General features: G+C 37.9%; 1 protein-coding gene across 1 annotated transcript in view; it reads right to left on the minus strand.

The window, feature by feature from the left end:
• AKAP6 (A kinase (PRKA) anchor protein 6) overlaps positions 1 to 14,499 on the minus strand; it is a 454,618-nt gene that overhangs the window by 267,725 nt on the left and 172,394 nt on the right. The window contains exon 3 of the mRNA XM_012647884.1: positions 8,121 to 8,372. Coding sequence (XP_012503338.1) covers positions 8,121 to 8,372 — 252 coding nt within the window. The remainder of the gene's footprint in view (positions 1 to 8,120; positions 8,373 to 14,499) is intronic.

A 14,499-nucleotide genomic window follows, 5' to 3' on the forward strand; every position in this document is an offset into this window, starting at 1 on the left:
AGCTATAAAAATCAGATATGTATCAGTCTCAATTGCTTCTGGTTTGACAAACAGAAAGGCATATTTTCACACTGCTTGATATAGTATCTTGTTCAAACACTTAAAGATTTTTCTTTAATCTAGAGCATAGAGCCTTAATAGAAATGGCTATTAAGGCAAAAATATCCATTCTTGCCTTAACTCTCTATTTAAAAATAGCATATTGTTCATTTAATAAGCATGTCATAAGTGAAGCCTTAAGTGATAAAATTCCTGGGAACAAAATAATGTAAAAGTAAAATCTCCATGAATGTCTGTTTTGATTTTTGCTTTCACTCCATCACCTACACAGTGGCTAGCTCATAATGGATGCTCAATAAGTACTTTTAAAGTGAAATGATTAATTATACTGAGCCAGTCATGTTAAATATATATTCACCTATCACAGGAAGGTGAACTACTGAATTTTCAAATACATAACAGTTCAAGATCAGTTTCTGTTTGGCCCCACCCTTTTAAAGGAGAACACACGTAATAATCCTGGAGAAAATTAATGAGTGTCAAAATTTCATCATCTTGGCCCTATCTCCTTCTTCTGTGTGCATTTCTCCTCCCAACCACCATTGGTATATATTAGATCCTAAGTGCCCACCTCCCTTACTATTTATGATTCCAGGTAGGCTGATTTGATTTGAAATTCTCCCATGTTAAAAATTAGTATTGCAAGCAAGTATTTTTAATTTTTAATCTTTAATTATGTGATTAAGGCTTTCATCTCATTACTAATGCAATTTCTGATATCACATAACAAGTGGGGAGATTTTTGATTGATGCTTTGTTTGGAGTAGAAGAGCCCCTGGAATCCTATTATGCCTACTGGGCTGAAGAACAGCCTGGTCTAATCTAGCACTTTAGGAAATGAAGGAAGGAAATTGAAAAGTGAAGGATCATTATATCCCCAGATCTCCTTTCTCCTGGAGGAGGAACTGGGGTGAACCAACTGAATTCAGATCAATCTCATGTGGCTGCTGGACCCTATGTTCCTTAAAACCAGGTTATCCCAAGATCTAGTTGACTTTTGAGAGTACCTGTAGCCCTTAGCATATTGATCTGCATAGAATAAGCATTCAAAGGTACATATGTTGAATAAACCAATGAGTGGATGAATGATGAAATTTTGGAATGTCTCTCTATGCTTTCATACAATTTCTTCCTCTGATTATGTAGTTTTAGTTGACTCTAATAATTAAAAGCCCCAGCTTCAGAGTCAAATTCTGGCTCTAGTACTAATTAGCTATGTGACTATTAGCCAGTAGCTTTATGTCACTAAGCTTCATTTCTTCACCTGTGAAAAGGAAATAGTAAGAGATGCCATAGGAGTGTTGAGAGGCTTCAAGGAGATAATATATGTAAGACACAAGTCTGCTATATGGATAAGTGCTCAATGAATGTTCACTCTTAATATATTATTATTTTTGGTAATAAAGTATATTGAGTTTCACCAACTTGAGAGTTACTGCTAATGCTACATTATACTGCACAAAGTGAGAAATCAATATTAGCTGCCAATCTCAACAAAAGTTATCTAAATGAAATTGTATGACTTTTGTGCTTCCTACCCAAGCCAGGCTCTTTAAATAACAATCAGAAGCCAAAACCACCAAGGAATGAGTCAGTCAAACAAAAGTCACACTTTATGCAGTTTTTAAGAGTAATAGTGAAATTCCCAATTTAAAAGCAGGTTGTATTTTTTAAAAATCTTTTAATTTGGTTGTTTGTTACCCTGAACTTACTCTTTTACAGAAGTAGTATTATAAAATGATGATTAAATGCCAAAGATATCTCATAAGAATTATTTAAATTAATAACAAGTTGAAATTTGCAACATGATTTTCTATTATATTTATCATAATTATTGTACTGTAGTACTTACATGAGGTTAAAGAGGCACTAAAGAAAAGTTTCTATAATAAATAGAGAAAAAAGAAATTTGAGAGTTCAGATAAAAATTAGACCCCCAAAAGTATCAGCCACCTGCCTTTGGACAAGCAGGGAACACTGTGGCCTCGCAAATACGTTTGGTCCCTATTTTGGTGGTCATAGCACCTTAAGACCAGGGATACTGTCTTGCTCAAAAATAAAAGGTACACAATGATGTTAGATGAATATATTGCTAAAGGAATATATGCATACACCTCAGAGAATACACTGTGGTTGCCTGGTCTTAAATCTTCAGAAATCTCTAGGCAGTCCCTAGTTTGGAAAAGAAAATACCATACTCAAAAACACTTACTTCTCCAAAGGGAGCCCTCTCCCATCCTGTTCCCAGCCAGGACATCTCAACTGGTAAGATCTGGGTGATTGTCACTCAGGAATAACTACTTTTTAATCATACTTCATTTTTGCATTTTTATTTATTTATTTAGAGACAGGGTCTCAGTCTGTCGCCCAGGCTAGAGTGCAGTGGTGTCATCATAGCTCACTGCAACCTTAATCTACTGGGCTCAAGCGATCCTCCTGCCTCAGCCTCCTGAGCAGCTAGAACTACAGGCATGTGCCACCATGTCCGACTAATTTTTCTATTTTTTGTAGAGATAGGGTCTTGCTGTGTTGTTCAGGCTGGTCTCAAACACCTGGCCTCAAGCAATCCTTCCACCTCAACCTCCCAAAGTGTTAGGATTACCGGTGTGAGCCACTGCACCAAGCTGATACTGCATTTTGAATATGAAAAAAAACTCTCCTTGAAAAAAAACAAAAAGCAACAAACAAACAAAAACAGCACTTAGTCTTTCACCATCCAGAGGCAATTTTAAGAAAAGAAAGTTCTCTGAAATTTCTCAGAGCAGATGAATAATGAGTCTCATCTCTTAAAATATTGCTTAGTAATACTAATATTTTTAGTCCCATTGCTTCCTTCCAGACCTCCTTCCAAGACAGTTTTCTAATGAGTATAAGTAATAAATTCTCAGGAAGATATGGAGCTTGGGGATAAGTGCACATTGGCTTTACTGCCCTTTTTATTTCAGAAATATCACATTTAATTGTGTAGTGCAGGGAGCTATGTCAGAGCTGCCTAGCAATGTCTCCACTCAAATATACCTCCATTTAATTGTTATAAAGCAGCTTTTCAGATGAAGGTGACATTTTATGGAGGTGGCAATTTATTCACTTTATTGCTAGCTTCAATCTTGTCTAAGGCATCAAGGGAACCCAATCCCCTTTTTCTCTAATTTGAAGTAAGAAATTTTGCTTTGTTCTTTACCTATAATTAAATTAACTAAAGCCTAGTTCCAAATACCTTCTTAGATCTTTCTTTTTTTAACACTGTATTTTGCCACTAACTGAACAGGAGATTTAATACTCATAATTTCGAGATTTTAAGATCTCCCTATTAAAATGTCCCAAGGGCATATCAGTGCCCATTGCTACTTAATGGTGTCAGTTTTGAGAAGAAAGTCAGAAATAGAATTTCATTCTTTTAATTATGGGTACAGCGAAAAATTTCATATGTCCCTCCCTCCCCTGCTCCCCTAATTTCACTACATGGTATTTGTTATGCTTTAATTCCTAATATATAAATTGATGGGCCTCTTACCAGAATGCCACAGCCCCCCAGAGTTTTCAGACCATATGGACTGGACCCTTTCTCAGATTCTTTTAAGCTCTACCATGTTGGAATTCTACGATTGTGAACGCATTCCAGAGAGCAGCAGTGGACTGAGAAGAGCAGTAATGACAGGGAAATGTGAAGCAAAGCAAAGGTTGGTTTCTGATGGGCAAGAGGAAAAATATACAAAAATCTTTCAATATTTTCATTTATACTATATTCATAATTTTTAAGAATTTCCATTTTCTACAGGGTGAAATTATAAATTAAATAGTTAATCTCCATGACTAATTCCCAGTCCACCAACTTAAAATACTATCTCCCCTTTCTATATCTAAAGCAGTGATTATCTACATTACTTAATTCAATTCAACTCATCAGACTTTTATACATAGCAATATGAACTGGATGCTATGGGAGATACAGAGATGAATATAATCTGGAGCCAACCCTCATATAGTTCAAAATATAGCACATATTTTTTCATGATACAATCAGTCTGTGATAAGTGCTAGTGGAAGAACCCACAAAGTACTATGTAGTGAGCACTCTGGAAGCACCAATGCATTCCCACAGAGAAGGTAAGTATCATTTAGGTAAAGTGCTCACTACACAATCCAGCACATGGCAAGTTCTCAATGTTTCCTATTGTGCTAATATTATTAAAGAGTTATCACTACTTGTGTGACATTACCTCTCTTGACCTCAGTTCTCTCCTCCATAAGATGGATACAATAACACCTATAAATTGAGGATAACAGCACCTGCCCTGTCTACCTCCCAGAAGTATGTGAGGATCAAACAAGATTATGAAGGTGATTCCTAATGTGTGTTATTCATTTTTGAATGCATACTACCCTACGCATAGTAGGAAATCAATAAATATTTAGGGAAGGTAGAAAGAAAAGAAGGAAAAAAGGGAGGGAAGAAAGAATAATTATTATTAAAATAGAAATCAATCAAAAACTGGTTTGGTTTTGTTTTATTTAATTATTCCTAGATTCATATCCTTAAGCATTCATTTAACCACTGTTAAGTTCAATTTTCCCATCTATAAAATGCAACCATTTTTAACATTCCTTACCCTCTCTTACTAAATGAAACAAATATACATCATCACAGGGTCTGGAATATAGAAAATTTCAGTATAATACATTTTTTACACAATTTTGAGCCTTGCCTTAAAATGTTTCTTATTTGTTTGATTGTTGACTGGTTTTATTTTAGTAAGGCATTTGCAAATTTGTTTACTAGATATGGTCTGCTCCATGTTTAAATAAAGAATAAAATTCATATTTTTTTTCAGGGAGAGAAAGAGATGGAACTTTCCATTTTCTTGAGTTTCAAATTTCCTCTTAAATGTGGCTCTGAAATTCACCTAATTTCCCATAAGGTAAAAATGAATCCCCTTTATTATTAATAGAAGGACATCTACTATTCTAGTTTATCAACTTCGTTTTTGGTTTTTTTCTGGTTTTTTAAAAATTTTTTCACCATTTCCCTCTTCATTCCACAGATCTTTCACAGCTGAATTTATTCTGATAAAGCTAAGAATTTCATCCTAATGTCATTCCTGTTTTCAACAATTCCAATATTCTGACAGAAATAAATAAAGCTAAGCAGCTTTTAAATGTTTTCATAGAGTCACACTAGAAGTACAAAAATATAGTATCAGAAATCCAGTTTCAGGAAGTATGGTAATGGAGGCAGAACTTCAATTCATAGGAAAATACCCAAAAAGCAGATGACCAAAATCCACTGTTCCTTTACTGCTCACACAACACATTCTTGTCTCTCTACAACAGGACAAAAGACTGATCAAAAATGTAAAAATGCACTAAATTGCTTCCAATCAAATCCATAAATAATTGTTGAGTTCATACTGTGAGAACTATAATCATGCTACTTAATGTAAACTCACAACATAGCTGTAAAAACAGTGGCCAGTAATAATGTTCGTGAATGATACAAGTGCCTGATCGATGTATTCCACAAAACAACAATGGTAACAATAAACCCTAAAGCACTGCTATATCCCCAGCTCCTACAACAAAGAGTTGATGAGCAATAAGTATTTATTGAATGAATAGATAAATATGTAAAATAAATTGGTTTGAATTAATGATTTTTAAAATGCCCCCTCTGGCAGTAGAAAGTAGGCAGATACTATCACTGATCAGTACCAGATGTTGAGCAAAGCTAGCAGAACACATGGGGAGGGAGGAATAAAAGAATGTATATCTAAAGAAAGAGCTCTTTAGAGGTTTAACAGACCTCCCTCATCTCTGATCTCCATTAGCACATACCCTGAAGGATAGCAGATTTAGGGAAGAGTTGATTAGCTTGGGATTGTTCCCAGTCTCCCATAACTACAGGAGTCACAACTGAGAACCTCCTATGGATCTAACTTGAAAGGGTGGCATCTGGGAACTAACACACAACCCTCATATTCATCCTATGGTTACTCTCCTGAATTCTACATCACTTCCCCACTGCCACAATAACAGGGAGAGCTAACTGAAAACAAAGACTGTGACTTAGAGTTGAGCGTAGTAGCTTTCGATTCCCTTCTAGGTCCTGCAGGGAGTTTGCTACAGCAAGAGCATCTTTATTTTGAACAAACAAAAATCTACAAGAATAAATAATTTATGGGAATAAATACAGATTTGTGTTGATAATGTTAGAGTCACTGAAACATTAATAAATTAATAAGTTAGTGAATTATGAAACACTAATTATAAGGCCTTTTAATCTTATATATCTATAGAAGTGCCTTATAAATTTATAGAATATATGTTTTTCATGAAACTAAAAGTAGAGCACTAAACTGGGTATACTACACACATACACACACACACACAATGTATCCATATATGGTATCCTTTTGTATAGTATAGTCTCTGCTTAGTGAGCACAATATATACATTTTTCTATAAATACATGTCAATTTTATTTGAAAATGGGAGACTTCACTTGGATTCAAATTTACAGTGACTATTCTTAAGTTATCCATCAAGAATAACAACAAACTCATTAAAGTACTCAATATAAATAAGAAAAATCAAATATATTGGTTATATAACATTCCAATATCCATTTGATTCACTGCACCCAGAATGATTTTTCTAAAACATAACTCTAATCATGGCAGTTTCCTGAACAAACACTTCTTTTATCCTCAAAATAAAGTCCAATTCTCCTAATACAGTTTTAAAAGCTTTTTATCTTCATGATCTCACCTCCACTTAGCTATTATCCCAAATCCTGCCTCCTGGTCCTTTGAACTTCTCGCTCCAGTGCTGATAGTAGCTCTCAGAGCCTGCCATTCTCTTTCTTAACTCTGGGTCTCTGATCATCCCATTTCTTCCAACTAGAACATTTGCTGCTTCTGTTCACCAATCTAATCCTGTCTCCCCTTCAGGTTTCAAGTTAAACCCACTTCTGAAAAGCCTCCACTGTCTGAATTAGGTGACCCTTTCTCTGTTCTCCAATGGCATCTTATAGACTTACTACAGTTTTGAGACAGAATAGGAACCGGACTTGAGCCTCTCACCCCTGACCACAGAATTCAATATAACTCAACTCAGCTACTCACAGAGGGCTGAAACAAATAGTTTCCTAACTGCCAAACTTCAGCCCATAACCATATAAGAAAAGAGCTGAATCATCTGTCTTGTGAGTAATGTTTATTACGGCCACTAAAACAAAACACTGACACAAGCTGATAAGCTACCTGGCTACAAAGAAACCAGACCTATTCAGATCTAACTGCCACAAGCCAGAAATGACCCCCATACTGACCTTACCCTGACTTTTTACTCATTATAATCTCATTTTAATGCTAAAAATCATGCCCAGGGAGGGAGATTTAACATGCTAATGAGACATACCATGCATGAATAAATCTCCACCTCTCCATGCTTACATGTCACCCTTTTCCTGCCTAACCCTCTTTAAAACTCTTCCTGAAGTCCCCTTGGTAAACCAGCCTAAGGACTCTTTCCTTCGTGCTATCTCCCTTATGCTTGAACATAAGCCCCAATAAAGCCTTGCCTGTGATTCCCATTCAGCCTCTTGTTAATTTCTATTACATAGATAGCCCAAGGGCCTGCGCCGGTAGCAGTCTGGCCTTAATGTCTGTTCACGAGGCTCCATTCCCCACTAGACTCAAAGCTCATGAAGGCAGAGACCATGTTTTGATCATTATCATATTCTTATCACCTAGTGCCTGGCATATAGTAAGTGCTCAGTAAGTATTTATTAAATAATTGAAGGAGGAAAGGAAGCCAGGTTAGCACCAATAACTTCAGATGGTATCTGTACAAATTACCACGTATGAGTTAACTCTGGTCTAAAGCCCCATTCACATTAGAAGTAACGTAGATTCTTCTGGTCATTACACTTAGATGCAAAGCCTGGTTCAGGGGCTGCTTATTTACCTACAAAGAATTCCTATCCCACATCTCTAAACTGAAAACATTCTCAAATGGTCACACTTGACAAGGCATTACTTGACTTCAAAGAAAAAACTCACCTCCTTTGTCTCTTCGGAGAAAGCTTGCAGAATGTCCGTCTGTCTGGTGTAGTTGCCATTGGCGTCCTGCAGACCTTGCAGAATGCGCTCCCGCAGAACCAGCACTGAGACTCGGAGCTGGTGCCAAAGGAGCTGCACTGCGTGAATGTCCACTATCACATTGACAGAGTAAGACAGCAGCTTTAGGGAGAATTCCGTTTCGAGAAGGGCATGGATTTGCTCAACATGATCAGAAATATCTTCACAAATGTCCTGCAGCAAAGGAAAGCAAAATATATGAGGACAACTTTGCCTTATCCTGGAGGGAGGTGGGGGTGGTAGAAAAGGTCACTCTTTCACCTAACACCAATTATCACAGCCAAAAGCGCTTCATGTTGGATACCTGGCCTTTGTTGTAGTTCAGATACACAGTAGCAGACCATATTCCTGTGCACTGGGCCTTTGGTACATATAGGTAAATTAATCTTTTTCTAAACCACAAAAGTCTTAACTATTCTTTCTGATGCCCAAATTGAAAGTTCAGCTAAGGCAAAAGGTTCAGCTCACCAATCCACTCTCTCTTATCTCTGTTTGGGATTCGGGAAGGGAGCCAACAGCTGTTCCACTTGCTAGCAGTGAGCTATACTGAGCATGCAATATTTCAGGATAGAAGCGCCATCCAGACATCTAGTATGAAGAAAGACAAGCCGGAACATGTACTTCATAGGAACACCTAACCATTCTCAATGAGCTATGGGGTCTTTGGTGTAAGGGGCAATTGTCACTCTCCCACAAATACATGATTTAATATTTAAATTCACAGTGGATATCTAAATTTTCAACCTGTTCTTTGTAAGCAGAATCACTCTTAAGATGGAAAGCCAGAGAAATCCCAAGGATAAAAAAAGACAAAATAGTTTCATTTTGTTTTTAAGACCCAGACATTTTAAACAAAAGCATTACTAAATCGAAGTTTCAATCTCCTTCACACATACTATTAGGTAGGAAGATTTGGTATCTGACATGTCACCTGTTCTTACAAGTTCCCAAATTTCCACTGTGCTGTCAGAGGCCAGCAGCATGAAATGAGTAGCATCAATGGTAGTATTTACTTGGGCAATTTATGAGACCATTAAGCATCAAAATGATGCAGATGTCAGCTAAAATGGCTCAGTTACTCATTTTTAGTTGTGCATCGCTGATTTTTAAAAATGGAGCTTTTATTTATGATTTTTGTAAAAGTGAAAATTTTAAGAAAACATTTGAGCTCTGAGCCCTATTATTAGTGTCAAAACAGTCATTCTATGCTGGAAACATAACCTTCCAATTTCATGTAATTCAGTTACTTCTTTAAAAAGAAAAACTAAACTATACAAGTTGTATTTAACAAATATAATAACAACAGGCAAAAGAGATCTATTGAAGAATGATGAGAAATTGTGCTGAATTTGAATTATACAAATTATTATAAAATTCTAATGAATGCTCCAATATTAGTTATTGAGCATTGGTGATAGTGGTACAAATTGGTAGTAATAACTTGAAACAGTTTAAAAGTTTAAACCAAATAGACTTTGGAGCCCTAATTAGGTAATGTTCTTACAAATGTGGCCCATGAGCTAATGCAGTTCAAAAGAAATTTGGGGCAAATAAATTACCCCTCTAACCAGTACATGGGAACCAATCACAGCCAGATTAGCTAGTCTCTGCTAGCCTCATCACAAAGAGCATGGCTGTAATTGCTATCATCAGACATTCCACATTACCTGGGATTTCTAGTTGAAGCTTCCACTCCATGTATTCCCCCACACCTCTCATTCCCAGTATCCTTGACCACCACCCCAAAGCAAATGCCCTGTATCCTTTGTCCTCTTGGGATGCTCATTTCCACGTTGTTCTGTGTCACCTTGGGACACTCCCTCTCTCTCACTGCTGACCTCTTCCAAATTCTCTATACTTTCCTGACACCCATCCCATTGTAAAAACATTCCTTAACTTGTTTATAGAATGCTACATCTACTTCCTGGTCTCACTCAAACCTAATTCTTCCCAAGAATCCTCCTTTGCCTGTTACCCTCCCAGGGGAGGCTACTCATGCTCCTATCCCTCACCTAAGAGACGGGAGTAGGGCTGATGGGGGAAGGCAGGCCTTGGTGTCTCTTTGCCACTTTGGCACTTTCTGATCATAGCCTTTTCACCCTCTTACTAACAGCTTTCTTTCCCAGAAGATGCCTAATGTCTTCTAAACCTTACTGTCTTCCTCCCTCATTGCTGTTACGTACATTCTTCCTTTTCACTCCTCACCATTACATTTAAGAATGCATTCGTTCACATTTTACTCTCTCCATACCAAGCATACCATTATCTTAGGTAATTTCAATATTCACACTGATGAACCAACCAACACCGTAGCCTCAAATTTCCTTTACTCCACAGCTCCCAGGACCTTTATACCCATTCCACTGGGACAAGTCTCTGTCATAGATCTACTCTGGAGCTGTCATCACTCCACCTTTGTGACAATATCAGAAAGTCCCCTATGCCACCAATTTCTCTTTGTTCAACTTTTTCACTCCTATCTCCCACTACAGGTGCTCTACAACCTCATCCAGGCCACCAGCCCCTCCATGGCCCCTTTTCCTCATATACCATCCTGCTCCTAGCATAGTATTTATGGTGATCAACCTCGCTCTTGGCAGTGATCTCAACTTCTTCACACTCTTGATTTCAGAACTCAGATTTGTTAGCCTTTGTCTCCTGAGTCACACTTTGATCCTACAGATGCAGGAGAGGAAAAGGTTTGGGTAACCTTTACACCACTGGCTCAGAATAGCTGAATAGGCATATCTTATCTACTCCACACCATCCCCCAATAGGAAAGGTTATATATAGCCTTGGCACTACGAAAACTTCATGTCAAAGCACATGCCATACACTCCCCTTGCACATGATTTGGCTTCTTCATAATGGATGTAGGAATGTAGTCACAGCCAGGTCATAGGTCAAGTTAGCCAGGCAACTATCCAGGGGAAACAATCTATAAGGGACACTGAAGTATCACCGGTGCCAATTATCTTAGGTTTCCACACGCTACTCCTTCCATAACTAGGAAGGGTAAATTGGGTTCATTCCCATAAGAGCAGATGGGCTTTGAGGAAAAAGAAATACTCTCCCCATAAATGCTGACCTCCCTCTGTTGAGTGGCAATGTGCATGGGCAATCTTTGCTGAAATTCCAAAACTAAATAATGCATGGGGGCTGGGCGCGGTGGCTCACGCCTGTAATCCTAGCACTCTGGGAGGCCGAGGTGGGCGGATTGCTTGAGCTCAGGAGTTCGAAACCAGCCTGAGCAAGAGCGAGACCCCGTCTCTACTGAAAATAGAAAGAAATTAATCGGACAACTAAAAATACATAGAAAAAATTAGCCGGGCATGGTGGCGCGTGCCTGTAGTCCCAGCTACTCGGAAGGCTGAGGCAGAAGGATTGCTTGAGCCCAGGCGTTTGAGGTTGCTGTGAGCTAGGATGACGCCAGGGCACTGTAGCCCGGGTAACACAGTGAGACTCTGTCTCAAAAAAATAAAAATAAATAAATAACGCATGGTATATGCAACTTTCTGAAGTCTATTAATTTATTTATTTTATGTCCTCTACTCTGCCACTAGTTGTCTACTTTGACAAAAATCACATGAACACACAAACTGTAGAATAATAACTACAATTTAAGTGTATGTTATGTGTGCCCCACTCCCCAAGAGTGAACTTTGCTTTGAACATTTGATGAGAGATTTGTTTTGAGAAAGGTAACTAATTCTGAATCTATAAATACCTTTTAATAATAGAAAATCTTATTTTCCTTGCCCCTGTAAATGTTGAATAAATATATAAAGAATAATTATAGATCCTGTCACTACAAAAGATAGAAAACTTATTGGGGCATGGTGGCACATGCCTGTAGTCTTAGCTACTCAAGAGACTGAGGCAGGAGGATCACTTGAGCCCAAGAGTTTGAGGCTGCAGTGAGCTATGATTATACCACTGAACCACCTGTACTCTAGCCTGGGTAACACAGCATGATCCTGTCCAAAAACAGAAGAAGAAGAAGAAGAAAAGAATTAGTTTGAAGATTCTAATGCTTAGCCCCTTAATAATTGCCAGCTTGTTAGACATTTTTATGGAAGAAGCTGAAGATTATGGACATTCTTTTCATTTTAATGCAGTCAGATAACTGGATATTAGAGACTTTAAAAACAATTTGCTGAATGGCTGCCTCCTAGCAGGAACTTTTTGGAATTAAAATACTCAAAGAGATCAGACTATTGGAGGCCCTGCAGGGACTGGATTTAACTAGGTGAAGTGGAAGCATGGGGAAGGGGGTGTTGGACCAGAGCCTAACTGATGAATGTAAGGAATCACTGGTCTTGAGAGTCAATTGAATCTGTGAGTGAAGCAGATGGAAACTGAAACCCAGACTCAGCTCACAGGGCTGAACTGCTCAGTGGATAGCAGATTTGCGAGCACTGTAGTACTACTCAGGGGAATCTAGCAATTTCAAAAGAGAGTCACAGTTTTTTAGGAATATGAAAAGAAACAACCCCTTCAGGACCAGCTGCTCTCTCTCTCTCTCTCTCTCTCAAGGACGTATACACAAAATATTTCTCCCTATCTGAGTACTGAGAGTATTAACAGGAGATAAAATCTTTCATTCTACATACAATGAGAGATTTTTACAACACTTAACATAACAACAACTGGTTAAGTCCTTGATAATTATTAAATGATATAGTGACTAAGATTCATAGTGAAGTGTAATCACCCAACAAATGCTAATATTTGATTTCAAATTCTTTTTTTTTTTTTTTTGATAGAAGAGAGGGTGTTAATAGGTAGAAAACTAAAGTCTACAGAGAGGGTAAGGTCAGGAGAGAGATGAAGATGCTGAAGATTATATGACTGACAACCATGAAACCATTTCCAACATTGATGGGAGAGACGATTAGGTCCACTAGTCCATCCTCTATAAAGCAGGTCGGTCCTGGAAACTCACATTTCTTAGCCTCAGCTTGAAATTATCCCATTTCTCCCGCTCACACCTAATTCTTACCCATATTCCTATCAGTTCCAGCTCCTCTTCTCAGTGTCATTTCTGCCAGACCTTTCTTCTTTGACCTTTGGCTTCCTCTCCTGATTACCAAGTATGCCTCACCTGGGACAATGGGGCCATGGATCATGGACAGATCCACCAGCCCAGACTTCTCTCACTCTCAACACTCCAGAGTCAGTCTATTGCCCTTAAGGCAGGTCCCACCCGTTGTAAGGCATGTCCAGGAACAGAGAGCCAGAGAACTCTGGAAAAGTAAAGGCAGAGGAAAGGAAACACCAGAGAGGGATGGCCAAGGACAAACTCTGTAAACCTTCACAAGTTTGCCGGAGCTGGCCCTGTTATCGTGTACAGTTAGAGACAATGAAAACTATTATTTCTAACTTTCTATGAATGCTATTATTTGGCAACAGGATGCTGTTTAGTATAATTTATGAAGATTTTACCATCAACAGAAGGGGTCATAGAAAATTTCTTTATTTCTATATGTGAACGTTCTCCCCTACCAGAGGGCTGTTTCAACAGGATCTCTTTATATAACTAGTGGCTACCATTAAGTTGGCCACTCAAAAATTTTGATGATATCCTGGGCACAGTGGCGTGTACTTGTAGTCCCAGCTACTCGGGAGGCTGAGGTGGGAGGATTGCTTGAGCCAAGAATTTGAGTCCAGCCTGGGCAATATAGCAAGACCCCACCTCATTTTTAAAATAAATTTTAAAAATATATATGTAAACAATTTTAATGATATGGATCTCCCTTTAATAGACTGACAATGAACAAAAAATTAATTTTAGTAGATAAAATTGTACAGTTTTATTTTTCAATATTATCAATCCATATTAATTGCTTTAGCCACTTAAAATCTTCCATGATTCTATATGAATTTCATTCATTTCCTTATATCTTTTCCTCTAAGATGTTCTCCAGCAAGTTCACTTGATGGCTAAATCAACAGATGTCTCAAAAAATAACAAACTTTTAATTTTAAATTAAGGATAGTTTTTAAACGTCCTTCAAGCAATAATTTTTTTTATAGATATTCAAATTGTCCCCAGTTCAACCTATAATTAAGAACAGAAGGATAATGTCTTTAGAAGAGAATTACCTTAGTGACTATGCTGAACACCTACTATGTGCTAATCAATGCACTGGAGACACAAAGATAAATAATGCCCAGACTTGCCCCTCTGGAGATCCCTGCCTCATGGGAGGGGATAATATAATCAGAAATTGCCATCAGGAAGGTAAATGTTCATGGAGAGTACACAGATGTGGAGGAAATGGGAACAAAGAGGAAAGGA

This window comes from Propithecus coquereli, unplaced genomic scaffold (assembly GCF_000956105.1).
Source record: "Propithecus coquereli isolate 6110/MARCELLA unplaced genomic scaffold, Pcoq_1.0 Scaffold273, whole genome shotgun sequence".
In the NCBI taxonomy this organism is placed as follows: domain Eukaryota; kingdom Metazoa; phylum Chordata; class Mammalia; order Primates; family Indriidae; genus Propithecus; species Propithecus coquereli.